The sequence below is a fragment of the Salvelinus fontinalis genome, chromosome 27 (assembly GCF_029448725.1).
Source record: "Salvelinus fontinalis isolate EN_2023a chromosome 27, ASM2944872v1, whole genome shotgun sequence".
In the NCBI taxonomy this organism is placed as follows: Eukaryota; Metazoa; Chordata; class Actinopteri; order Salmoniformes; family Salmonidae; genus Salvelinus; species Salvelinus fontinalis.
In genome coordinates this window covers 17263606-17290837 of record NC_074691.1, presented here as the reverse complement: position 1 = coordinate 17290837, position 27232 = coordinate 17263606, and the positions used below count along the sequence as shown (strand labels likewise).

The window sequence follows — 27232 nt, the reverse complement described above, 5'->3', positions numbered from 1 at the left end:
ACATAGGAATTCTCCGGTTCGAACATTATTGAATAATTATGATAAAAACATCCTAAAGATTGACTATACTTAGTTTGACAAGTTTCTACGTGCTGTAACGGAACTTTTTTAACTTTTCGTCCGACGTTCAGCTGGACCAGAATGCGCTTTTAGATTTGTTTACCAAACGCCCTAACAAGAGAAGCTATTTGGACATAAATGATGGACATTATCGAACAAAACAAACATTTATTGTGGAACTGCGATTCCTGGGAGTGCATTCTGATGAAGATCATCAAAGGTAAGTGAATATTTATAATGCTATTTCTGACTAATGTTAACTACCCAATATGGTGGATATCTTTTTGGCTGCTTTGTTGTCTGAACGCTGTACTCAGATTATTGCATGGTTTGCTTGCTCCGTAAAGTTTTTTTGAAATCTGACAAAGCGGTTGTATTAAGGAGAAGTATATATCTAATTCCATGTATAACACTTGTATTTTCATCAACATTTATAATGAGTATTTCTGTAAATAGATGTGGCTCTTTGCACAATCACCGCATGTTTTAGAACTACTGAATGTAAAATGAGATTTTTTTATATAAATATGCACTTTATCGAACATACATGTATTGTGTAACATGAAGTCATATGAGTGTCATCTGATGAAGATCATCAAAGGTTAGTGATTCATTGTATCTCTATTTGTGCTTTTTGTGACTCCTCTCTTTGGCTGGAAAAATGGCTGTGTTTTTCTGTGAGTTGGTGGTGACCTAACATAATTGTTTGTGGTGCTTTCGCTGTAAAGCATTTTTGAAATCAGACACTGTGGCTGGATTAATGAGAATTTTATCTTTATATGGTGTAAAATACTTGTATGCTTGAGGAATTTTAATTATGAGATTTTTGATGTTTTGAATTTGGCGCCCTGCCTCTTTCACTGGCTGTTGGCGAGGTGGGACGCTACCGTCCCACATATCCCAGAGAGGTTTTAACTGACTTGCCTAATTAAATAAAGGTTACACACACCACACTGACCAACATGTTATTTTGTTGGCATTTACGTATGTCCCCATTACCCGTAATACATAATCAAAACCTATTGATTTTACTTGCTGTGCTGTTTCGTTGTTTCTTTCTCAACCAGGATTTCTATGGAATGTCGTTTGGGTCTTTACGTGTCAAATAACACTTTGACGTGTCAAATAACACTATTTGACCAATCAGGACCTGAATATGACTGCACGTCACATAATAATTTAATGCGTTCATTCATTTTTTTACATAGTTATTACTCATTGTTTACACTACCACTCGTATTTCATATGTCACAATGATACGTATGCTATGATGCTGGTAAAGTTGTCTCGCGCACCTACAGTGCTGGTCATAAAAAAAGCTAGTTAGCTCATGGATGCAAACAATGTTCTTCCTAATATCAGCCGATTCCGATATGTTCACCGATTTAAAAAAATAAAAATAAATAAAAAATAAATAAAAATTGTTTTGTTTTGTGCATCCCTAATTGAAACCCATTTCATGAAGCTCCTGGCGAACAGTTCTTGTGCTGACGTCCTCTGAAGTGTTGAGTGTTGCAACAGAGTACAGACAATTTTTACGTGCTTCAGTACTCGGCAGTCCCGTTATGAGCTTGTTCGGCCTATCACTTCGCGGCTGAGACGTTTTTGCTCCTAGACATTTCCAATTCACAGTAACAGCACTTACAGTTGACCGGGGAAGCTCTAGCAGGGCAGAAATTTGACGAACGGACTTATTGGAAACGTGGCATCCTATGCCGGTGCCATGTTGAAATTCACGGAGCTCTTTAGTAAGGCCATTCTACGGCCAATGTTTGTCTATGGAGATTGCATGGCGGTGTGCTCGATTTTTATACACCTGTCAGCAACGGGTGTGGCTGAAATAGCCAAATCCACAAATTTGATGTGTCCACATACTTTTTGGCCATGTAGTATATGTTCCCTGCCTCTTTTATTTTTTTTATTTTTTATTTTACCAGGTAAGTTGACTGAGAACACGTTCTCATTTGCAGCAACGACCTGGGGAGTAGTTACAGGGGAGAGGAGGGGGATGAATGAGCCAATTGTAAACTGGGTATTATTAGGTGACCATGATGGTTTGAGGGCCAGATTGGGAATTTTTGCTCTACCTTGTGGTGTCACACTGTGACAGTGTGTGTCTGTTTCCAAAGGGCCTGAGTGAGTTACTGAGCCCAGTCTTTTCCCACTAATCTCCACCTCATTTAGCATATAGCCTTAACCTCCCTATTATGTTAGAGCTAGGCCTATACTTGGCAATTATGGTGACTCACATGAATGTGTACACTTACTTGGGGTTGTAAATAGTATGTGGAGTTGTTGGAATGTACTCTCTTGATGCTAAGTTTAAGGCTTTCCCCCCCTTCTGCTTCCAATTGGAGAAACACACCTGTTTTGTTTGGTGTCCTTGTCAAATCAAATTTTATTTGTCACATACACATGTTTAGCAGATATTAATGCAAGTATAGAGAAATGCTTGTGCTTCTAGTTCCGGCAGTGCAGTAATATCTAACAAGTAATCAAACAATTCCCCTACAACTACCTAAAACACACAGAGCGCTTAAGGCTTGACTTTCAGAATGTGTGTTGGTTTTATAGTGGGCTCTTGGAATCAACACCCGCTTGTTGCAAATGGTTTAGCCTATGTTTGGTAGACTACATTCACCCCAACTTAAGTCAATCAATGTTTTACATGGGATTTGTTATTATTGTGCTCATAATGTGTGAAAGCAACTGAAGTTTTTTATAAGAAACTTGGTCAGGCATGTCTGTCTTAGTCAAACTTTTCAATAATCTAAGGTACAACCTGGTCTCAGAGCATTTCATATTACTTCATTTAGTGTGATCTGTTACATTTCCTATGGTATGTATTAATTTGTGGATGTCAATCACCCATTTCGAATGATATGTTACAAATTACAATTCGTATTATATGTTATGAATTATCAAAAAGTACAATATGTTACAACATTTTCTAAATGTATAATATGTTACACATTCTAGCTAGCTGACTAATGTTAGCTTGGCTAGGTGTTAGGTTTAAGGTTAGGGTTAAGTTTAGGACTTAAAGGATTAGGAGAAAGGGTTAGCCAAAAGGGTTAGGGGTAGGGTTAGCTAACATGCTAAAAAGTAGTAAGTATTTGAAAAGTTGCTAAAATACTCAATTTGTCCCTGATGAGATTCGACCTTAGAACCTTTGGTTTGCTAGACGTTCACGTTATACGCTCACCCATCCACACTGACCAACCACCCTACTTTCCTTTTTGCCTTAAGTAACCGTCTGTCTTATGCAACCATATCAAACGTAATATGTACTAATTTGAGTGTCCTGGATTTACACTTACAATGTTACATCTAGTCTATAAGACCAGGCTAAAAGGTAGTCAACATTATGCTAGTAGTATTCACAGATTTTTTTCCCTCTTTCACTTAAAGTAGTGCTGTCACTTCACATTCAACTGGTGTGCCCATCGGGCAGTTTGTTCACTACGAGGCCAGCACCTGTGGGTTGCTGAAGCCTCCTGTGCTTTTGTGTGTACCACTGAGTGTGTGGGACGTGTGCATGTTGCCTGCCTGTCTCCTCCCAGAGAGGGAGAATAAGGCTGATTACAGAGTGGCAGCCATGGTCCTGTATAATGACACAGTAGTCTAGCTGCAGAGAGATGGCTCTCATTAACTCAATCCAACTTGAAAGCGTTCTCTTCTGTAAAGTTCTGTCAGGCCCTCTTCGTTAGAAGACATTGTAACTAGTAGGGCCCTGACGATACCAGTATCGTGATTCTCATTATTATCGTGGCAAGGAAACGAATCACGTAGTAGATTTAACTTCTTTAGGAAAACAGCCCTTATGTTGGAAACAAACATCATTATGTTGTCATCCAGAGGCACAGTTTTTTCCTAAGCTATAGAATGCAGTATTTTACATACAGTAGGTTTGGTCTTCTTCGTGTCTTCATTTTTGCTATGGAAAAAATATTGAGACACTTATCGTCCCGGCCCTATTAACTAGCCTGCTGCACAGGGGTTGGAACCAAAGTTATTTTCCAATTGTTTAATTCTGAACAGAACCATTATTTTTTGTTTCAACCAGCAATATAAAGTTCTCTATTGGTTTGAACCAAAAACAGTTTATATCGTTCCTTTTTAAACTTCTGAATTAGATTTTATTTTTTAATTTTTTATTTAGCTCGACATTTACAGTGGGGAGAACAAGTATTTGATACACTGCCGATTTTGCAGGTTTTCCTACTTACAAAGCATGTAGAGGTCTGTAATTTTTATCATAGGTACACTTCAACTCTGAGAGATGGAATCTAAAACAAAAATCCAGAAAATCACATTGTATGACTTTTAAGTAATTCATTTGCATTTTATTACATGACATAAGTATTTGATCACCTACCAACCAGTAAGAACACCCAAAAACACTTTATAACAATTGCCTGGCTGTTTGTCAGTACTCCCAGACAGTTTTAAGGTCCATTGTTTGAGCATTTAGATTTCTGTATCTATATATATTTAAATAAATAAATAACTGAATTTCTGAAATGATCTTAAAGGCATTAACTAACTGTATATTTATTGTTACATAAACAATGATTGCATTGCCAAAAACATGTGTTTTTATATGTAAAAAGTATAATAAACAAAGACTGACTTTATGCTAGCTCAAAAGTCTTCCAATAGATACTCTTCTTTGTGGTTCTAAGATGGATAATTACAGGAGGTGGGACAAAAGGAGCATTTTACTATTGGTTTTCAAGAAAGGAAATCAGAACGAAAGGAAGTAAACAAAGAGATGGTATCTAGCTAGGCTAGCGGTTAGTAATCTCTGAAGTAAAGGAAGGCTAGGCGAATAACGTTAGTAGTAGAGTTACTGTTAGCTGAGTGATGTTGGTCAAAATTAAGTGAAATGTACCCAGATGATGTAATGTTCCGGTCAGATACAACTATACTCCACATTTCTACTCTTTTCCTGATCGCGATGGAGCTTTTTGCCAGGCATGGCTGCAGGCCATCTGACATCCTGCTTATGGTGTCGTTACGACATCAAGTCATTCATTGGCCTTTGTTTGCCTTTACCTCCCTTATCTCACCTCAGTTGCTCACATTGTATATAGACTTATTTTTCTACTGTATTATTGACTGTATGTTTGTTTTACTCCATGTGTAACTCTGTGTTGTTGTATGTGTCGAACTGCTTTGCTTTATCTTGGCCAGGTCGCAATTGTAAATGAGAACTTGTTCTCAACTTGCCTACCTGGTTAAATAAAGGTGAAATAAATAAATCAAAATCAAATTTGCCAGCTGTGGTTGACCGAGTCCGGTGATCACATTGTGGTCACTGACTACAATGGGGACCGGTTGAAACCGGGTCCTGTTCCCACCCTCTTTGGATGGGACAGCTCCAACCATTCAAGGTATGTTGCTTGCTAAGTTGCTAACACCTGTAGCTTGTCACCACAAAGTAATTTATAATGTTATTTGTTTGCCATTCTCTGAACTAGTTGGTGGTGATGTTATTCTTTCCTACTGACTGTTCTGTTTATTTTGCTTTGTTATGCAATTCCCTTTTTCCTTATAACGTTACTGATAATAAATACTATATTTTCTACTGGGCATCAGTTTTCTGTAGTGCCATTGATTGTATAAAATGACTTGCCCTAGTTAAGGTCCATGAATAGGACACAGCCCTAACCAGAGCCATGTAGATCAATATATGGCTCTAGCTGGTGCAGGAGTTGTAATGATCACAAACTAGCCAAACCTTTAAATTATTTTAATTTAAACATTACACATTTTAGCTCATGCCTGCCTGGGAGGGAATGGAAGGAGAGGGGTGGTGGAACCGACATGAGGATAGGACAATGAACCACACTGTCTCGGGTTTGATCTTTGTTCAATTTCTCATATCTTTTTTGTATCACACCCTTTTCAAAGAGGGCACCCAATGTCCCTCCACTCATGCCTCCTCCAATCATTTTTCAGGAGGATGCAAGGAAAGACTAATTAGGACTCTTATTTTATTATTCTGTTACACATCTTTCAGGATATTTAAGAAGCCGTGTGGAGCATTCCAAACAGGACAAGAACTGGGTAGAGAAGAGTGTCTGAACAGAAGACATTCAACTTTAGAACACGATTGACCCAGCAGGCTGTCAAGCGGAGGGAAGATAAACAGATCATATACAAAGACCCAAACTTCAAAGTTGACACACTAGACCTACCTCCCAACATCGCCCTGGTTGAAAAACCAACCAAAGAGGCGCTAGTGGCAACTTTTCTGCCAAACTTTGCTACTAACTTTAGCTAGCCTAATGATGGCAAGGTGCGGCAGGTAGCCTAGTGGTTAGAGCGTTGGGCCAGTAACTAAAAGGTTGCTGGATCGAATCACTGAGCTGACGAGGTAAAGATCTGTCGTTCTGCCCCTAAACAAGGCAGTTTAACCTACTGTTCCCCGGTAGGCCGTCATTGTAAATGAGAATTTGTTCTTAACTGACTTGCCTAGATAAATAAAGGTAAAAAGAGAGACAGAAAATAAATTAATGATCATGTTTTATATACAACAATCAAGAAAATAAATATGCCTAGGCCTATACAACCTATATAACAGGCTCAGGAAGCATTAAGCATATTCATTTGTAAGCCGTATTGATGATGGCACCATACATTTACTTTTAGGTAATTTAGCGACCAACAGGAGCATTTATGTTTAAGTGCCTTGCTCATGGGCACATAGACCGATGTTCACCTTATACATTGTTCAAAGGGTGTTAGTGGTCAAGTGTGATGCTGTATACTTCTGACTTTATACTTCTATTTCTATGGCACACAGCCACTTGTTCTAGACACTGTTTACCTAGCCAGCATGTCATCATTGTCAAACAAACTTGAAGGGGAGTACAGTAGCCAGTTACATTATGGGGTTTAGGCAGGTTACTGGAAAATACAGTTGGAAGGGTGTCATTAGGCATGCTATTTATTTTCATTTTAAAGAGTAATATAACTATCCTGTGTGTAATATTAGCCAAAATACTTACTCTTCAGAGAGCTTTCAATTTGGACTGTCAGGTGTGGTATGTCTTTTCCATTGATCCTGGGCATTCTGAAGAAAGTCTCCAACACACCAGGATTGACGAGAGACAAGAAATCGTATCTTCTGCTGCATCGTCAGTCTGATGTTCTACCTCCTCCATTATCAGAATTAGCTGGTCCCATTCTCGACCTCCAAAACTTTCCCTGTCTGTTGGTAGAGGTATGCATCCCCCGCAGCTGTACCACCAGTCACTGCGTTCTGGGAAGAGCCTGTGTTTCCTCCACAACTGCTTGCTAACTTCTCTCTAGCTCTTTTCTCTCGGTCCCCTCACGAAAAAGATTGCAGTCAGAGTGCAGTATAACTGCGGTATGCTGCAAATATTGCGTACAAAATACGTTTTTTTTACTGCATTAATTTTGCAGTGTAACTGCAGCTATTCTGCAATTACTGCATCCAAAATACCACTGTCGACTGCAGTTACTGTGGTTTCAAGAACTGTAATCTTTTTTTGTAAGGGTCTGCTCGCAAATGGAACAACTCAGCCTCAGTACTTCGGCTCAAACCGATATGGCCCAAAAGTATCATTCTGAAAATAAGGCAGGTCTCCAATTTCCTCCTTCGTTCTCGATCTGTTATTCTTCACTCTAATAAATTTGACGAGGGCAGCAAATACTGTGAGGGAGTGAGAACAGAAAAGTATTGTTTACATCCTTTAACCATGCCCACCTCGGAAGTCACGACCACGCATTAATCTACTTCCTGGATATTAATACGAAAATAACAATCAATTGGTAAAAATTTGCCGACGGAAATAAGTTCGCTTAAAAATTGTGCTGAGAGTCATTTACAAGGACTATTGCAGTCATGGGAGGTCAGTGGTGTGTTTGGGAGGTATTTATGATGGACTTTGACATTACATTGGGTTTCTTTGGAAAGGCGGGGTAGAATCCGCTTATTAGGCCTACTGTACATACATCTAAATACTCAAGCAATGGACTGACAAACGACAAGGCAAGTGTTATAAAGGGCCCAGAAGTGTTTTTGGGTGAACTTCTGTTTTTTAAGATGGACTTGTTGAACACTGTTGGTTAGTCAGGCTAGCAGACTACGCTTCTCTACGGCAATTACATGTTAACAGAATTACATGCTGACCGGACACGTCGCGTGCGCGAGCGTCGCAAAATAAATGTTATTAAATTATTGCACCCACACTGCTTGTGCGCGCCAACGAGCGTCTGCGACGCCAAGGGCTAAAATAGAAGTCGTATTTCTGACGCAGATCGCGCTGAAAGTCCTGCCTCTCCCATCTCCTCATTGGTTTATAGAAGCAGGTACCCACGTGCCATCTCCTCATTGGTTATACCCACGTGGGTGACAAAGACAAACTTTGTTGTCGTAGTAATACAATGAAAGTTTAGATGCGATCACCATATAAGTTCAAAGATGAAAAAGCCTGGAAGGAGGAGAGATGACTAGAAACGATTCGGCTGACCGTTTTATGTGTGGATTAATTGTCGGGGTCCTAGTAGTAGAGGTCCTTGTGCATTTCAGGTAAAATAACAACTCAATGTTTTATATCCCAGGACAAATTAGCTAGCAACAGCAAGCTAGCTAAATAGGACAAATTAATGTTAGCTAGCAAGTGCAAGCAAGCTAGCTAAATTGCCATACATGTTTAATGCTTTTCGACCTGTCCCCAAATTAATGTCATTGGTTCAGAGTTTGTTTTGATATTTTAATCTGCGTTTGGTGTGGGGTGGGCAAAATACATTTATGCACGATGGCGCATGTGCGCAGCCGGTTTGGGTTCTGTGTTACGCTTAGACTTTTTTTTTCACTTTAAAATGTATGACAAACAAAAACCATTGATTTCAAAGTTTAACAAACCATAACGCTATTAACAATTTACACAGAAAAATGTATGAACACGAACTTAGTGGAAGAACTGTGCAGATGCAAACTTTGGTAATGGAATTAAGGTCAAATCTCCCTCCCCTTACAAGAAAAGATAGCAGTAAAAGTGCAGTAACTGCAGTCGACTATGGTATTTTGGACACAGTAATTGCAGAATAACTGCAGTGTACTGTAATTGAACACATTTTCCAGAAACTCTGAAGTATCCGCTCTGAATTAAGATTCAAAGATATCTGCAGAAAGAATGGGGTGTCAGCTATGACATGGATTTTGAAATCTATTTTGGTTATTAAACTACAGTAAGTGAAGTGGATTTACAACCGGTAACAGATTTACGATAATGGAATTAGATCATGAGTCCCTGATCTGTATTACACAGAAATGCATAATTCTGGATTTGAATGTCATTCTCCTCATGTTTCACAAATATGCAAACAGGCTATTTACTTCATCTCCCTCCCTCTGTTGCTTTCTATTTATTTTCTCCTGGTAAAAAATGGTGCGTGCCCTATCAAAGTCAACATTTCGGGACTCCAGGTGATCACTGCCTATGGGGGAAGCGTTTCCTGATCAGAAGTCGGTTCTGACAGCTAACACTGGACCCAGGGCAGACCACAGAAAGCGCTGCGAGCTTAGCGCGTGCTTGGAACATCTTAAATACCGCTGTCAGAGACTTCCGCCACATACACCCTCCCCTCAGACAGGCAGAGAGAACGAGTGGTTTGGAGGATGTTTCAGATGTTTCAGGTAATTGCAGCGAGTCTATAAGTATAAAAAGTTGGAACCTGAAATTGAATGTCATGGTCAGTACACCTGCGTTATCAGAATGCAACACTTTTTCTGCCTGAGAAATGCTGAATGCTGTGTTAATGCGACCCATGAGTACAGGACAATATACTCTGCTGTACTATACCCTACTTTCCTTTACTGTACTCTACCCTATTGTACTGTACTACTGTATTGGACTCTACTGTACTCTATTATGCTCTACTCACTGTATTGTCCTAGCCAAACTTGTGAAACATCTATGGTCGTTGTCAGTAAGAACTGGGAGAGGTGACATTAACTGGAGAGAGAAAGGGGGATAGAGAGAGAAGGATTTGTCCAGACTCAGGCTGTTTTAACTAGAGGTCGTCCGATTATGATTTTTCAACGCCGATACCGATTTATTGGTGGACACAAAAAAAGCCAATACAGATTAATCAGCCAATTTATATATATTTGTAATAATGACAATTACAACGATACTGAATGAACACGTTTATTTTAACTTAATATAATACATCAAAATCAATTTAGTCTCAAATAAATAATGAAACATTTTCAATTTGGTTTAAATAATGCAAAAACATAGTGTTGGAGAAGAAAGTATAAGTGCAATATTCCTTGCTCAGAACATGAGAACATATGAAAGCTGGTGGTTCCTTTTTATATTACCAGGTAAGAAGTTTTAGGTTGTAGTTATTATAGGACTATTTCTCTCTGTACCATTTTGTATTTCATATACCTTTGACTATTGGATGTTATTGCCAGCCTAATCTCTGGAGTTGATAGGCTGGCAATAACAAACAGCGCAATGCTTGAAGCACAGCGAAGAGCTGCTGGCAAATGCACGAAAGTGCTGTTTGAATGAATGCTTACGAGCCTGCTGCTGCCTACCACCGCTCAGACTGCTCTATCAAATATCAAGTCATAGACTTAATTATAATATAATAACACACAGAAATACGAGACTTAGGTCATTAATATGGTCAAATCCGGAAACCATTTCGAAAACAAAACGTTTATTCTTTCAGTGAAATACGGAACCGTTCCATATTTTATCGAACGGGTGGCATCCCTAAGTCTAAATATTGCTGTTACATTGCACAACCTTCAATGCTATGTCATAATTATGTAAAATTCTGGCAAATTAGTTACGGTCTTTGTTAAGAAGAAATGGTCCTCACAAAGTTCGCAACGAGCCAGGCAGCCCAAACAGCTGCATATTTCCTGACTGCTTGCACAGAACGCAAGAGAAGTGACACAATTTCCCTAGTTCATGTTAGCAGGCAATATTAACTAAATATGCAGGTTTAAAAATATATAGTTGTATATTGATTTTAAGAAAGGCATTAATGTTTATGGTTAGGTACATTGGTGCAACGACAGTGCTTTTTTCGCGAATGCGCTTGTTAAATCATCGCCCGTTTGACGAAGTAGGCTGTGATTCGATGATAAATTAACAGGCACCGCAACGATTATATGCAACGCAGGACAAGCTAGATTAACTAGTAATTTCGTCAACCATGTGTAGTTAACAAGTGATTATGTTAAGATTGATTGTTTTTTATAAGTTTAATGCTAGTTAGCAACTTACCTTGGCTCCTTGCTGAACTTACCTTGGCTCGGTCTGAATACTTTCTGAATACACTGTATATAACAAGTAGTACGTTTAATTCCTATAATTTCAACATTTTTTTTTTAGTTACGGTAATTTCTACTAATGCCTTAAATATGTTGTTAATCCAGTCTTTTACCATTCTCATTGTCGGCGTGGAGACGTTGTTTGCAGCGCGCACAACCTATGCTACACTTGTGAGAAACAAGTTTTGGTTTATTTCATTACGTTTACGAGTTTTGTCAATTTAGTCATTGTCTTTTGTTTGGAGCGCTCCTGTCAATATTGAGTAAGGAAGTGCACCTGATTACTTAAAGTAGGCCTATAGGCTACCTGGCCTGCGTGCAAATGTAGGCATATAAATATGCCCATTTGGGGATCTGATTGGCTTAACAAAAATTCTGATTGGCTTAACAAACCACCACTAATGAGCTGTGGCGCTTCTCAAAGTAATGTTTTCTTCACCTCAAACAGCCAGCAAAGTCTGTTTTTACATCCATTGCGCGTGACAATAGTTCCTTAATGTACTTGGAAAATCTTTCCATCTCCTTTTGATAACCACTCGGCGTGAAAGGGAAAAATGTCATGCTCCGATCCACTGGAAATGTCATAAAACAGGCCTACCTGATTACTTCTTATCCCATGCGCAACTATTTGTAGGTACACTATATTTACAAAAGTATGTGGACACCCCTTTAAATGAGTGGATTCGTCTATTTTAACCACATCCGTTGCTGGCGGGTGTATAAAATTAAGGACACAGCCATGCAATCTCCATAGACAAGCATTGGCAGTAGAGTTACCTTACTGAAGAGCTCAGTGACTTTCAACGTGTCACTTCGTCAAATTTCTGCCCGGACTAATCTGGATTTAGCAGATGCCAGGAGAACGCTACCTGCCCGACTGCACAGTGACAACTAAAGTTTGGTGGAGGAGGAATAATGGTTCGGACTAGGCCACCTAACGCTACAGCATACAATTGCATTCTAGATAATTCTGTGCTTCCAACTTTGTGGCAACAGTTTGGGGAAAGCTTTTTCCTGTTTCAGCATGACAATGCCCCTGTGCATAAATTGAGGTCCACACAGAAATGGTTTGCCAAGATCAGTGTGGAAGAACTTTACTGGCCTGCACATAGCCCTGACCTCAACCCCATTGAACTCCTTTGGGATGAATTGGAACGCTGACTGTGAGCCAGGCCTAATCGCCCAACATCAGTGCCCGACCTCACTAATGCTCTTGTGGCTGAATTTGAACAAGTCCGCTCAGCAATGTTGCAGCATATAGTGAAAAGATTTCCCAGGAGAGTGGAGGCTGCTTTAGCAGCAAAGGGGGACTAAATCCATATTAATGCCCATGATTTTGGAATGAGATGTTTGACAAGCAGGTGTCCACATACCTTTGGTCATGTAGTGTATGTAGTTGGCAATATAAGTAATTTTATAGGTTTGGATAATTTTCATTTAGATTTGGAAAGGATTTTGATTAACCACATAACAATGATTTTGAGATACAAAGATGTTATTATAAATTAAATTAAACCGTTAAACGAAAATGTGTATGAAACTGTAACTGCATGCAGATTGTTAGAAATGGTAATGTAAATTGAGTTGTTTTTGCCTTATGGTATCAAACAGTGACTTAAAGCATCAGACAGGCTCAATGCATATACCTGCTTTTATTAAAACACATAGGGCGTGTCTATATATGGAAAAATACACATTTTAAAATGTCCACCAATCGATTAGTCGAAAGAACAGATGCCTTTCGGATGATTTTAAGATGAATTTTGGTGTGGATAGCCCTACTTTATAGGCATATCATGTTATGCCATTTTCCCAAACGATTCCATTATATTTAGAAATGCATCTAAAATACCTTAGAACCACACATATCCATGTCCTAATAAACAAATATTACCTGTAAAGACCTTAAGCATAATGTATTATTATTATATATTTTTTATCTCCACTTTCGAATTTTGAAAATACACGTAATTACTGTTCTTATGCTGAAATAACAGGTATTTTAGTCAGTTGCATTAAGATCACCGAGTTTAGTATTATGCAAGTAATTTGGGATTAACAAATGACAGTTTGTATTGGGTTACTGAATCTAAAAAGAGCTCAGTACAGCTTTAACTAACTACAGATCCTAATATTAGTGATGCAATAAGAATGTTAATTTTTTTGTCACGTTTTTTTGTCAAGTGCCAGTTTTGTGAGAACCACCCTTTTTAGGTATCTGCTATTTACTGGCTAATCAATCTAGTCTAGACAAGACCACTATGTGGCTCATTGAGGCTCATTCAATACATTGACCACATTTTCAAAATGAGTCTCCTTTGAACAAAATCACTGTCTGCCACTTGGCTTTCTTCGATATCCAGTCATCGTTTGCCGACCACAGCACACAAACACGCCTTGGGGAAAGAAAAGACAGTCATTTGCTAGATGACGGACTTGAATGTCGGCGCTGTGTCATGTTGTCCACAGCGCCCTTGTAATATGCTATATCTAGTGACTCAGTCATTCATGCGCCTGAAAGCCATTTGATTGGTTGTTTGCTCACACACATACACGCAATCTCTGTTGACCGTGGTTATTTACATAGCGATGTGGGAGATAAGCAAGCCAGTAGTATAGTGCAGTACGGTGTACTAGCCAGTCTCCTTGTGGAAACAAAGGCAATAGGCTAGCCAGAAAGACTGATTGTTACAGACTAATAAGCCTGTAAAAATCTTAGATAAGAGCAAATTGAACGATCTTAAAAAAAAATATGACTAAAATTCTACAATAAGCAGAGATTTAAATCTTACAAATGGAAATGTTGAGAAAATATAAGTAGGGCAACAGATGAATGTTACAAATGGAATTGTAGAAGACTGACTGATCTCATACTAGCCTACTATCACTTATTCACAGAGGCCATGTCTGGATCAATGGGACTACACTCTCTCCTTCCTCCATCATAAAACCAGAGCTGTTAACTCATACAGAGTGAAATCCTCTCCTGTGACCCTATTCTGTCATCTGGTCCACTGTTGTTAGCATTACCATGTTAGCTAATGTGTAAGCCCAGCCACTGCTGGACTGTGCTGTCTGTTCTGCTGCTTGTGTCCTGCCCTCTCATTATGCAGGCCATGATGATGATGATGATGATGAGGGCAATTCACTACTATAAATATAGGACTATAGAATAGTTTGTAGCCCAATGAGCAGCCAGCGTGTTAATCAGCCAGGAGGAGCGGTGCTATGCTGCGTGGCGTAAACATAACTTAGGCCACACAAATGGGACCACTATACGACACAGACATACAGGAGAACAAAGAAACACCATGACAGCACACAAGCATGACACACATCAAAGCAGTCAATGATGCACACACAGCAAACGTCCGTGTGCACGCACACACGCACACCACAGCAGTTTAGTTGACAGAGTCTTTGGCTGGGCCTTGGTGGCAGCTGAGGTGCCGTTGAGCACTAAACCACACACACTGGGCAGCCAGGTCAAACTTAATGTTGAAAATAATTGCTCAGTGGCTCCTCTGACATCATCAATGTTGGGCCTGCTCCGAGTGAGAATATACTGCTAATCACAGATCCATGATCAGCTTTCCCTACCCGCATCCGAACCCTCAACCATTACGACTTGAAACGCCAAGCTGGACTGGGACCTGTATGTGGGAACGACTGCCAGCAGGATCCCTCAGCCTCTTTACCATAGGCTTCCATCCAGACACTCCGATCCTCATCCTCACTTAGGCCTGGCAAGGACATTCTGCCATTTAGCTGATAGCGAGCTATCGCGCCTTAATAATCCATCCCACTGGCCAGCAGCCATCAATTCCCCCAGTGCCCATTATTTACCCAGGCACCACAGATAAGGCAACTTCTGCTTACACTAATCAGTGTTAGCAGTTGATTGTGTAGCCTATATTGAGAAGGCGCAGCAGGGCATGAGGCAGGGTCCTGACCAGCAGTCTGTCTGCAGAGCCTTGTTTACCACTGGCCAAAGTCAGACAGTATCTCATCCTGTTGTTACACGGACAGAAATTTGGAGCTCGTCCCTCCCGTTGGGGGCCTCCATAACTGATGTTGTGGTGAAGCAGAGATAAGTGGTGGATCGGGGACAAAAGATGCTTTCATACCACCGTGTTTTGCCTCCAAGAGTCCTTTGCCAAAGGTGGCCTCGTCGGCCTATTAAAAAGTTGTCTAGGCTAAATCATCCTCTTTTTGTCTTAGATTGTCCTGGGTTGACTTGTTCTTATTCTGCCAGAGTAATGTTCGCCCTTGAAATACCGGCCCTGCTTGGAAGGAGACAAAGAAAGCCCTCTTAGTTTTTCCTTAGGAAGAAATGCCTTCCTAAACACATTACAGCACACAGGTGGTTAGTGCAGCAGCTAGGCTTTCTTTTTTATAGGAAATAGTGCACATAGAACACATCTACTGCTTCTTAGACTTGCTTTCAATGAGAATGACATTTCACATTTCCATGTTAAATTGGTCTTGTCACCCAAGAAGTTACATATTGCAGCTTTAACTTGGAATGCATTTATGAATGCATTTAATAATAAACTCTATACAATTAGTGGATTTCCTTCTATGTTAAATGCATTTTTTTTTTTAAATATTATTGAATTCCGTTTCAATGTCTAGATTCCGTGATTCCGTCTGCATTATTCGCAATTCAGATTTTATAGGACACTTCTATTTTTGTGAAGTAGACTGGGGGCTTTCTGAATACTCCCATTAAGGCACCATGTTGACCAGTGGAACTTCCTTCCAGTTCAGTTTTATAGGATTTGAAAGAGTCACCTGCCTGGACTGAAAAACGGGCCAGAAGTGGAGCATCAGGACTTAGGATAGGCCTACGTTACAAACTAAAATAAATTGCCTATTTCAACCAGCTCAAAAGTATTGGCCTATTATCGGTGTACAGATGAACACACACACACACACACACACGGCTGGATTCAAAACATATGCTCACAGTGGGAGAGAGGTCAGGACTAGCTGTTCCCTGAGTGCTTCTGGAACAAAGTGGGTCCGCTGATTAAATGGGTCAGTGGGTTAATTTAATAGCACTACTACCACGTCCAAGACGAGGAAACAATGTAGACTAATACATACAGGGAGAGGTCACACACCAGTCAATACTATACTAGGATGCCAAGACACAGTAGTAGTGAGCAGCTCATGTTGTTGAGACAGACGGGATGGGGGTGATTCAGTACAGTCCAGTCCCAGAGTAGCCTAATGGCATCAAAATCAAATTGTATTTGTCACATGTGCCGAGTACAACAGTTGTAAGTAAGCATTTTACTGTAAGGTCTACAAGTCCTTAACCAACAATGCAGTTTTAAGAAAATACTTACGAAAAAGTAAGAGAAAAGTAACAAATAATTAAAGAGCAGCAGTAAAATAACAATAGTGAGGCTATACAGTGGGGAGAACAAGTATTTGATACACTGCCGATTTTGCAGGTTTTCCTACTTACAAAGCATGTAGAGGTCTGTAATTTTTTATCATAGGTACATTTCAACTGTGAGAGATGGAATCTAAAACAAAAATCCAGAAAATCACATTGTATGATTTTTAAGTAATTAATTTGCGTTTTATTGCATGACATAAGTATTTGATCAGAAAAGCAGAACTTAATATTTGGTACAGCAACCTTTGTTTGCAATTACAGAGATCATACGTTTCCTGTAGTTCTTGACCAGGTTTGCATACACTGCAGCAGGGATTTTGGCCTACTCCTCCATACAGACCTTCTCCAGATCCTTCAGGTTTCGGGGCTGTCGCTGGGCAATACGGACTTTCAGCTCCCTTCAAAGATTTTCTATTGGGTTCAGGTCTGGAGACTGGCTAGGCCACTCCAGGACCTTGAGATGCTTCTTACGGAGCCACTCCTTAGTTGCCCTGGCTGTGTGTTTCGGGTCGTTGTCATGCTGGAAGACCCAGCCACGACCCATCTTCAATGCTCTTACTGAGGGAAGGAGGTTGTTGGCCAAGATCTGTATCAAATACTTATGTCATGCAATAAAATGCAAATTAATTACTTAAAAGTCATACAATGTGATTATCTGGATTTTTGAAATTACAGACCTCTACATGCTTTGTAAGTAGGAAAACCTTCAAAATCGGCAGTGTATCAAATACTTGTTCTCCCCACTGTACATGCTTTTAGTTTGTCCAATTTATTTCCCAGCGATTGAACGTTGGCTAACAGTACGGATGGCAAAGGCAGATTAGCCACTCGTCGCCTGATCCTCACAAGGCACCCCGATCTCCTTCCGCAAAGTCTGTTTCTTTCCCCTGCAAATGACGGGGATGAAGGACTTTTTGGGTGTTTGGAGTATATCCTTCCCGTCCAACTCATTAAAGAAAAATGATTTGTCCAATTCAAGGTGAGTAATCGCTGTTCTGATGTCCAGAAGGTCTTTTCTGGCATAAGAGACAGTAGCAGAAACATTATGTACAAAATAAGTTACAAAAAAATAGCACGGTTGGTTAAGAGCCAATAAAACGGCAGCCATCCTCTCCGGCGCCATCATATGTCTAGTCCACTGATCCAAGCCTGGACCTAATCAAAGCACAGGAACCAATGGAGCACGGGAAAGGCTCTGACGGTACTGCAATTACCAATAAGCCAATAAGCTTCTGGGGATATCTGCTGAAGTGGCCATCATTATATTGGGGCAGCAGGGTAGCTTAGTGTTTAAAGCGTTGGACTGTTGCACTGTTCCTAGGCCTACATTGAAAATAAGAATTTCTTAACTGACTTGCCTAGTTAAATAAAGGTAAAAAAAAAATGTTTGAACACATCACTAAAGCCCATTCATGCCTCCATCTTGGTAAGGTAATGGTTCTCAAAGTTTTTTCCAATTTCAGCTTTTTAGTAATTCCGGTCAAGCGTCGTAAATGGGGTGTTTGAGAATAAGATCCTCATTCTGAAAGCATAAAGGTGAAATAATTCAATAAAAGTATGCTCATGTAAGGACTTCTCCTCCAGATTATGCATCATGGGTGAATTAAACCAAATTATTGGAGATTTTACTGTAACTTCAAAAAGTGTTACGGTAATGAGAAACATGTCCAGAAACAGTTTTTACGCAATAAATATGATGGTTTAATTTAAACTTCAACTAGTAAACAGTTTCTATAATTTATGGACAAACTACAGCAACATATTTAGTTTTATTCAGATAAATTAGGTTTTTCTTGAACATTTTATAAAATGACCGGACAAATTTCGGTAATGAGAATTTGGTGTGGAAATTACACTACCATAAACTAAACATCTTAGCCTATAGAATAATAGATGAATGTTGTAGATGCACCATGATTTTCAAACTCAAACTTTGTTACTGCCATGGATAAATCTAGTTTCCCGAGAATCACCCAATTTATAGACTTCATATAGTAGGTAAGCTATGTTGTTTGATCCATCCCTGTTTTCCCAAAGAACGCTTTGCTTTCAATTCACACACTTGTAGCCTAAAATGCAAAAACATTCTTCAAATGCAACATGTTTGGGCTCCCGAATGGCGCAGCGGTCTAAAGCAGTGCATCTCAGTGCTAGAGGTGTCACTACAGAACCTGGTTCGATTCCAGGCTGTATCACAACCGGCCGTGATTGGGAGTCCCATAGGTTGGCGCCACAATTGGCCCAGGGTCGTCCGGGTTAGGGGTAGGCCGGGTTTTGCTGGGGTAGGCCGTCATTGTAAATAAGAATTTCTTCTTAACTGAGTTAAATAAAAGTTAACTAGTTAAATAAAATGCATTTTAACAAGCATGCAGGTCTGATCAATGTCATTGAGTGAAGAGTCGGTATGCACAATTGCAGTCATGATTTGTATGCAGTGATGCCTCCGTATAGTCTAGCTGTTGCAAGGCTTCAGGACTGTCATACCTCTACATGTCATGACAATGTGTCAGCGATCTCTGTTTTGTTATATTGGTAACTCCTCTCTCTCCCCCCACTCCCTCTCTCTCTCCCCCCACTCTCTCTCTCTCTCTACCCACTCTCTCTCTCTCTCTACCCACTCTCTCTCTCTCCCCCCCACTCCCTCTCCCCCCCCACTCCCTCTCTCTCTCCCCCACTCCCTCTCTCTCTCCCCCCACTCCCTCTCTCCCCCCCCAACTCCCTCCCCCCCCCCCACTCCCTCTCCCCCCCCCACTCCCTCTCTCTCCCCCCACTCCCTCTCTCTCTCCCCCCACTCCCTCTCTCTCCCCCCCCACTCTCTCTCTCTCTCCCCCCCACTCTCTCTCTCTCTCCCCCCCACTCTCTCTCTCTCCCCCCCCACTCTCTCTCTCTCTCTCTCCCCCCCACTCTCTCTCTCTCTCTCTCCCCCCCACTCTCTCTCTCTCTCCCCCCCACTCTCTCTCTCTCTCTCTCCCCCCCACTCTCTCTCTCTCTCTCTCCCCCCCACTCTCTCTCTCTCTCTCTCCCCCCCACTCTCTCTCTCTCTCTCCCCCCCACTCTCTCTCTCTCCCCCCACTCTCTCTCTCTCTCTCTCCCCCCCACTCTCTCTCTCTCTCTCTCCCCCCCACTCTCTCTCTCTCTCTCTCTCCCCCCCACTCTCTCTCTCTCTCTCTCCCCCCCACTCTCTCTCTCTCTCTCTCCCCCCCACTCTCTCTCTCTCTCTCTCCCCCCCACTCTCTCTCTCTCTCTCTCCCCCCCACTCTCTCTCTCTCTCTCTCTCTCTCTCTCTCTCTCTCTCTCTCCCCCACTCTCTCAATATCTCCTCCCTCTCTCCCTCAATATCTCCTGCCCATTCTCGCTTCTGTCCGCCCGCTCTCTCTTGGTCCCGCCCTCTCTCCCCCCCGCCCTACCTCCTTCTCTCCAGTAGAGGTTGTGGTTGAGTATGAGTATGATGCCCTCCATGAAGATGAGCTGACCCTGAGGCTGGGAGACGTGATCAGGAACGTCCGCAGGATCGAGGAGGAGGGATGGATGGAGGGAGACTTCAACGGGAAAAGAGGACTCTTCCCTGACAACTTCGTCAAGGTGATTTAGAGCCTCTCCCCATTTTAAACAATATTGAGACACTGACCCAAAACAACTTCCGTGTTGACAGTTACACTAAAAGTATTATAATATATGCCATTTAGCAGGCAGTTATTTTATCCAAAGTGATGTAAGGGTGGTCCTGGGAATTGAACCTGCTATCCTGGCGTTGCAAGCTCCATGCTTTACCAACTACAGAGTACTGTTTGCACATTTGGGACTTGTAAACCCTAGTGCACCATGAAATCTGGTGTTTCCGTTGAAGACATGCGTACACTTCTCTTTCTAATATGAAATGCGGTTGTCATGGTACTCATTGCAAATTGTACGTCGAGCTAGTAGTAGAATGTTGTGATGAAGTCACAGAGAGCGGCTGCTCTTCCCTTGTCCCTCCCTCCTGGCTGTAATCCAGAGTAGTGAGATAGGAAGTCTGGCAGCTTTGAGGAGGGATATCTCACTGTACTGAACTGAACTTTGCTCCCGGACACTGAGACTATTTTTCTTCCTCTTTAAGTGCTTCTGTGACTGTCTGAGACTAAAAGTTCTTCCCAGGAAATCATGTCTGAGTTGGAGGAGTCGGTAAGGGATTTACTCGTCTTTACTAAACATCAACATGACAGGGTTCTTTGAGGTGTATATTATAATCAACAACTGCTCTTTGCCAGCGGAGGTCTTGATGTTTTGGGTGTTGGCGGTGCTGTCACAGTTTGCACTTTTGACACCTCAGAGGCTTAAATCTGTTTGTTTGGCTCTCCAAGGAGAGGAGGGAGAAAAGGAAAAACTCCTTTCCTCAATATGTGGTTGTTGGAAATAGCAGCCAATTGTGCAAGAAAAGTTAGGTATTTTTTGTGTCTGGTACATTTGCCGTTTGTTCAGCTTCACCACAGTGAGTTGTACAAGTCAGCGTTAAACTCTTAGAAAGTGTTATTGTTCTGAGAATGGCTGTTTCTCTTGGGATAGAGCTGAGCGTCAGCCAGAGGAGGATGTCTTTCCTTCTCTCTCCCCCCTCTCAGCAGTCTGGCTCCTCCCGAGGACTCTCAACTCCTTGCTGTCACTCTTGACTTGGTCTTTATTTTATGGATTGAATGAATCTTATTAAAATAGTTTTATAATTCAGGAGTCAGGACACTGGTTGGGACACTGGTCTCTCCTGAAACAGGAGTAAATAAAGTGAAATGTGTTGTTTTACAGGGTCAGCTATAGTAGTACGGCACCCCTGAAGCAAATTAGCGTTAAGTGCCTTGCTCAAGGGCACATCGGTATATTTTTCACCTTGTTAACTCGGGTATTCGAACCTGTGATTCGGATACTGGCCCAACGCTTTAACCGCTAGGCTACCTGCCGCCCAGTAGAGAAGAGTCTTGCTGTCCAGTGTGAGAGAAGCAGCCAGTCAGCAGGACACACAGCGTTCCTGTCTGTCTCCTCTTCCTCTGCTGTGAAAATACCCAGTCAGCATGTGTGAACCAGGAAGCGGATGGAGCGGGGGAAGAGCAGGGGTGAAAGTAGGTTTAATTTCTTACTGGTACGGGACACCCAGATGAATAAAAAGAATGTTGTCTGATCGATGTTGGACTTCTGAGTGGCGCAGGGGTCTAAGGCACTGCATCTCAGTGCAAGAGGCGTCACTACAGTCCCTGGTTTGAATCCAGGCTGTATCACATCCGGCCGTGATTGGGAGTCCCATAGGGTGGCGCACAATTGAACCAGTGTCGTCCAGATTTTGCCGGGGTAGGCCGTCATTGTAACTAAGAACTTGTTCTTAACTGACTTGCCTAGTTAAATAAAGGTTACATTTCAAAAATACATATAATTGGCCTACGAAAGGGGACACAAATACAATATTTGACCGACCGACTGTCGATTTGGCCTTATGTAGCATAATTTGAATTTGTGTTTTTTTTTTTACGTTGGATAGAAGTAGAGACTCGGAAATAGAAAATTGTATATCATACATGACAGTTGAGGAACAATGGGAAAGTAATTCTGCTTTGAAAGTTGATAAACTTGCAACCTTACTTTTAAGAAAATGACCCATGAAGTTTTGTACCTACTGGAGAGCTCTTCTTTGTCTACACCCATTCAGCATCTTTTACACCATTTTAAGCTTTAGCCCCACCCATCTCTTTCAAGATTCACATGTGAGGCTATGTACTAAACAACCAAATATTTGAAGACTAAAGGCCGCCTTATACTACAGATGTGTTCGTACATTTAATCTGAGGTGCCAGAGTGTGCTCTGGGCATTCATAGACTGAGTGTTGTCAGATTGGCCGTTTGTAAATTCAGAGCATTTTGCTCTCGGAGCATTCAGAGCGCACACTAGACGCTCTGGCTGAAAAGTAGGGTTGATCTGAGCATCCTGGCCTAACAGCAGTCAAGCACCCTGGCTAACTGGCTAACGTTGGCTAGCTGGCTGGCGACTTCCAGACACAAATGAAAGAACAGCTCACTGACCATTTTACTCGCTCTAGCAGAGCTGGTTAGGCTGTTTTTGTGTTATCCAGAGCGTTGGTGACTGCAACTTTACTGCTGGCAACTATTTAATTAATATTTTTTGCCAATTTATCCTGACACTGGACATAATCAACGGGTTTTGAGCGTTCGTAAATTTTGCGCTATGGCACACAGATGAGTGCGCTCTGAAATCGGAGTAGATAGCGAATTTACAAGCTACGTCTATCGACAGTTGTCTCATTGACATCATAAACATTCTATTGAAATAGTTACTTGCATAGTGGAGTCTTTTGTTTAGACATGTAGCTAGCTAGCTAGCTAAACAATGAACCATAATTCCAACTCATAACATTACTGCCCTGCATGAAGGTAGCTAACCAACCAGGTTCAATGTTAGCTAGTTAACATTAAGATATAACTAGCAATACAAATGGCTCTGAGATTTGAATAATATTACTATACATAATATTACTACACCTAACGTTAGCTAGCTAACTTGAAATGAAAATGACTTTCTGACAAAATTAGAAATGTCTAATATCTGAAAATGTAGCTAGCTACACTATCTTACCCGCATATATCAATGGCCGCTTCTCCATCTCTTTCACGGATGCCATGGTTGCCCTTAGTTTGAAGATGTAATCCGGAGACAGGCGTTTTATTCAACAGCCTCCTGTGTGTTCTCTTTTTGACTCCATCTGAATATTTGCAATCAAATGCCAGAATTTTCTCCTTCTCCTTAGCTATCATACTCTAATTCCACTGATTTTCAAAACTCAGTCCTCCAGAAAGTGGAGAGCAATACTTATGGAGATCTACTACATTATATTTTTCAAAAAATCCACGTTAGAAAGGATTACCTACATACTGACCAACTCATATTATAGACAGAAGCGTGCATGGCAGACCAATCTGAACTCCTCTCTAGGCATGTCCAGCCCCCTCATTATCTCAGCCAATCATGACTAGCGGGAAGGTTGCTCGCTTTTTCCATGGCTAAACCAACTAGTCTTGTAAATTAAGTTGTATTCCTATTTACAGATGGCATACACGTTTGTTATTAAGGCACATGAAAGTTCACAATGTTCCAGAAGACAATTCTTCCCCCAAAACTATTTCGATTTTTATTTTTAAGTTTACGTTCAAGTGGCTCTCCTGTGAAGTAGTGACACGCAACATACGCCTAGTTTTCTGAAAGGAGTCACATATGACGTCCATCTAACCTGGAGGAGGATATTATCGTCCAAAAACAAACAAAAGTGGCACAGACCCAATGATCAAGACAGTGATTATGCACACTCAGCAGGGATTTGGCCAATGTTCTCTGCTGGTGCAATAGCCATTTGCTTTTCGAACAGTTTTTCAGCGATTTGTATTTTTTGAAATTCTGATATGCCTGGCTGGGTCTCTCTGCTTTTCACTGACAGTCACAATTTAACAATCATCTACACTGAACAAAAATATAAACGCAACATGTAAAGTGTTGGTCCCATGTTTCATGAGCTGAAATAAAAAATCCCAGAAATGTTCCATACACACACAAAGTTTATTTCTCTCAAATTTTGTACACAAATTTGTTTACATCCCTGTTAGTGAGCATTTCTCCTTTGCCAATATAATCTATCAACCTGACAGGTGTGGCATATGAAGAAGCTGATTAAACAGCATGATCATTACGCAGGTGCACCTTGGAGTATTTCTGTATGTAATAAAGCCCTTTTGTGGGGAAAAACTCATTCTGATTGGCTGGGCCTTGCTCCCCACTGGGTGGGCCTGGTTGCTAAATGGGTGGGCCTATGCCCGCCAAGGCCCACCCATGGCTGCACCCCTGCCCAGTCATGTGAAATCCATAGATTAAGGCCTAATTTATTTATTTCATTTAACTGATTTCCTTATAGGAACTGTAACTCAGTAAAATCTGAAGTTGTTGTATGTTGCATTTATATTTTTGTTGAGTGTATTTGGTCATTTGCAGCTTCAAATCTTGACATAGTTGGACTTTGTGCCTCTTGAACTCCAATAGTAGTTGTTCTTTACAACCTTGCAAGTGGAACAGTAGTAGTCTGTAATATGAGCGTTTGATGTAAATTCAGTTTGTGAAGACTTTGCAAAGCAAGTTTCAAAAGCAGGTTGCCATAGCTCTCATTTGTTCAGTGAGGTGGTCTCCACTAGAGACTGGGAGCGATTCCATAGTGCTTCCTTACAGCGTTCCTGGGAGTTTCTGGCAGGGTGAGTGGAGCGGGCTGTGGCTGGCTGGCTGGCTGCTGTCCTAGCCCTGCTCAATGGCCTGAGCTGGAGAGGAAAGGAAGCAGGTCTCAACATGAGCAGAGAGGTCCACGGAGTAGTAAAGCATACACTCACACATTCACTCAGAGCATGTACTATATTGTATCAGTTATTATAGTGGTTAATGCTGTGGAAATGTTAAGGTGAGAGACCTGTGTCAGCAAACGTTTAGTACAGTAGATCAATAGTGTGATTGTGTATGAGGAGTCCAGTTGTGAGTTTTTGTATGTTTATGAGGAGTCTGTTAAAGTGCTCTGAGGAGGAATGACCCTGTGTACTTCCTGCTGCTCAGCTCGGTGAATCATAGCATTTCTGAGGGCGTGAATTACAAAATGGTTGATTCCACCTGGGCAGTTAAAGGGAAACCTTGGCCTACATGAACTTAGCCTTTGGCTGCTTCCCCCCACGACACACTATTCAAATCTTGACATGGTTGGACTTTGTGCCTCTTGAACTCCAATAGTAGTTGTTCTTTACAACCTTGCAAGTAGAACAGTAGTAGTCTGTAATATGACTTAACAATTTACGATGGAGTTGCGTAACGACTAGTGTGGGCGGACTGGAGCGCCGATGTAACATAAATTACTTTTTAATCCTGCGTTGTTGGGAATGGGTTTAAGTCATCATTTCATGGTAAAGTCAACACCTGTAGTATTCGTTGCATGTGACCCATACAATTTTATTTTAAAATAATGTTTTCATCCAAAACGAATTATTTGGATAATCAGTATTTTTTGATTAAAACATCATTTTATGTGAAGTCGGATCTCCAGTCCGCCCACGCTAGTTGCCGCTCAACAGAGCCCCTGCCCAGCAACTGAGTTGAATCTGCTAACATAAACTTACATGTTAGGGTTAGATGACGTGAGAGCCTATACATGGTTGGCCTGTGAAAGTTACTTTACAAGTTCAATATGAAGGCGTCAGATATTTTGGCTATATCAGTTCATGGTTGTAGGTTTTGTGTTCAGGGTTGTGGCGATCATGACATTTTGTCAGGCGGTAAATGTCATGCAAGTAACTGCCGGTCTCACAGTAATTGACCGTTAATTAACATAAACACATTTGGCATCTCCAGGCCTCTACAAGCCACTGATGCGTGCTTTTGGAACATCTACATTTAAAAAAAAATTATAATAATTCAATCCATTTAATATAAAGCATCACAATAACTCCATTATTTATTTTAGGCAGGTCTAAAGAAGCATTATGATATGAACAAAATGTGTTTCAGAAGAACAGAATAGCATATGAGCTAGAGTATGAGCGTAAAAGTGATCTACCTCGTACCCCTGCACATTATCTCAGTACCAGTACTCCTTGTATATAGCCTTGTTATTGTTTTATCGTGTTACTATTTCCTATTTTATTTAGCAAATATTTACTTTACTTTTTAACTCAGCATTGTTGAATGGGCTCGTAAGTAAGCATTTCACGGTAAAGTGTACACCTGTTGTATTAGGCACATGTGACCAATAAAATTGTATTTGATCATTTAAAACAAGTCCTATATGCTAGATTTAGAGTTATTTGACCACTTTAGTGGTGAATGATACAATCCTTAATGTCTTTAGAAATGAAAAACATATACTGTATGGCAGCATGATGCAACTATATTGATGATTTGGAAAAAGTTGCAAAAAAGCTTGCGCTCTGTTTCTTGCCTCAGGATGCACACACTGTTCTCTCATCAAGTGATCATATTCTCACCCATCAGACTATTCTCAATTTCATCTTGTCTTTACTAATATGTGAAATTAATTTCAATTTAAAATACGCCCTTATCAAATGGGCAGGAACAAGGGCAGGGGGGAAAAGACATGTCATTTGTATGTACTTGAATGGAGGCTGCAATTTCCAACGGTTCATTTTGGTTTTACAGCTGAGCAATGTGCTTAATATTAGCAGCTGAGAAATAAATATGTGTGTGTATATAGGGAGGGGAGGGGGGGGGGGGGGGGCTGGGATCATCCTCTTTTTTTAAATGGCAACCATCATTCTGTAGCTAAAGGTAGTGTCAGCCTGTTCATTATCGAAAATATAACAAATGCCTTATTACTAGACTATTCAAAATCAAATACAAATTCACTGTAATTGTAGGCTAACTA

General features: G+C 40.9%; 1 protein-coding gene across 4 annotated transcripts in view; it reads left to right on the top strand.

The window, feature by feature from the left end:
• LOC129825176 (CD2-associated protein-like) overlaps nt 1-27232 on the top strand; it is a 103258-nt gene that overhangs the window by 7171 nt on the left and 68855 nt on the right. For 2 of the 4 annotated variants that reach the window (XM_055885059.1, XM_055885057.1), the window contains exon 2: nt 20224-20384. In XM_055885059.1, coding sequence (XP_055741034.1) covers nt 20224-20384 — 161 coding nt within the window. Of the gene's footprint in view, nt 1-20223; nt 20385-20898; nt 20964-27232 lie in introns of those variants that run through there. The other 2 variants (XM_055885060.1, XM_055885058.1) reach the window with 2 other exon arrangements.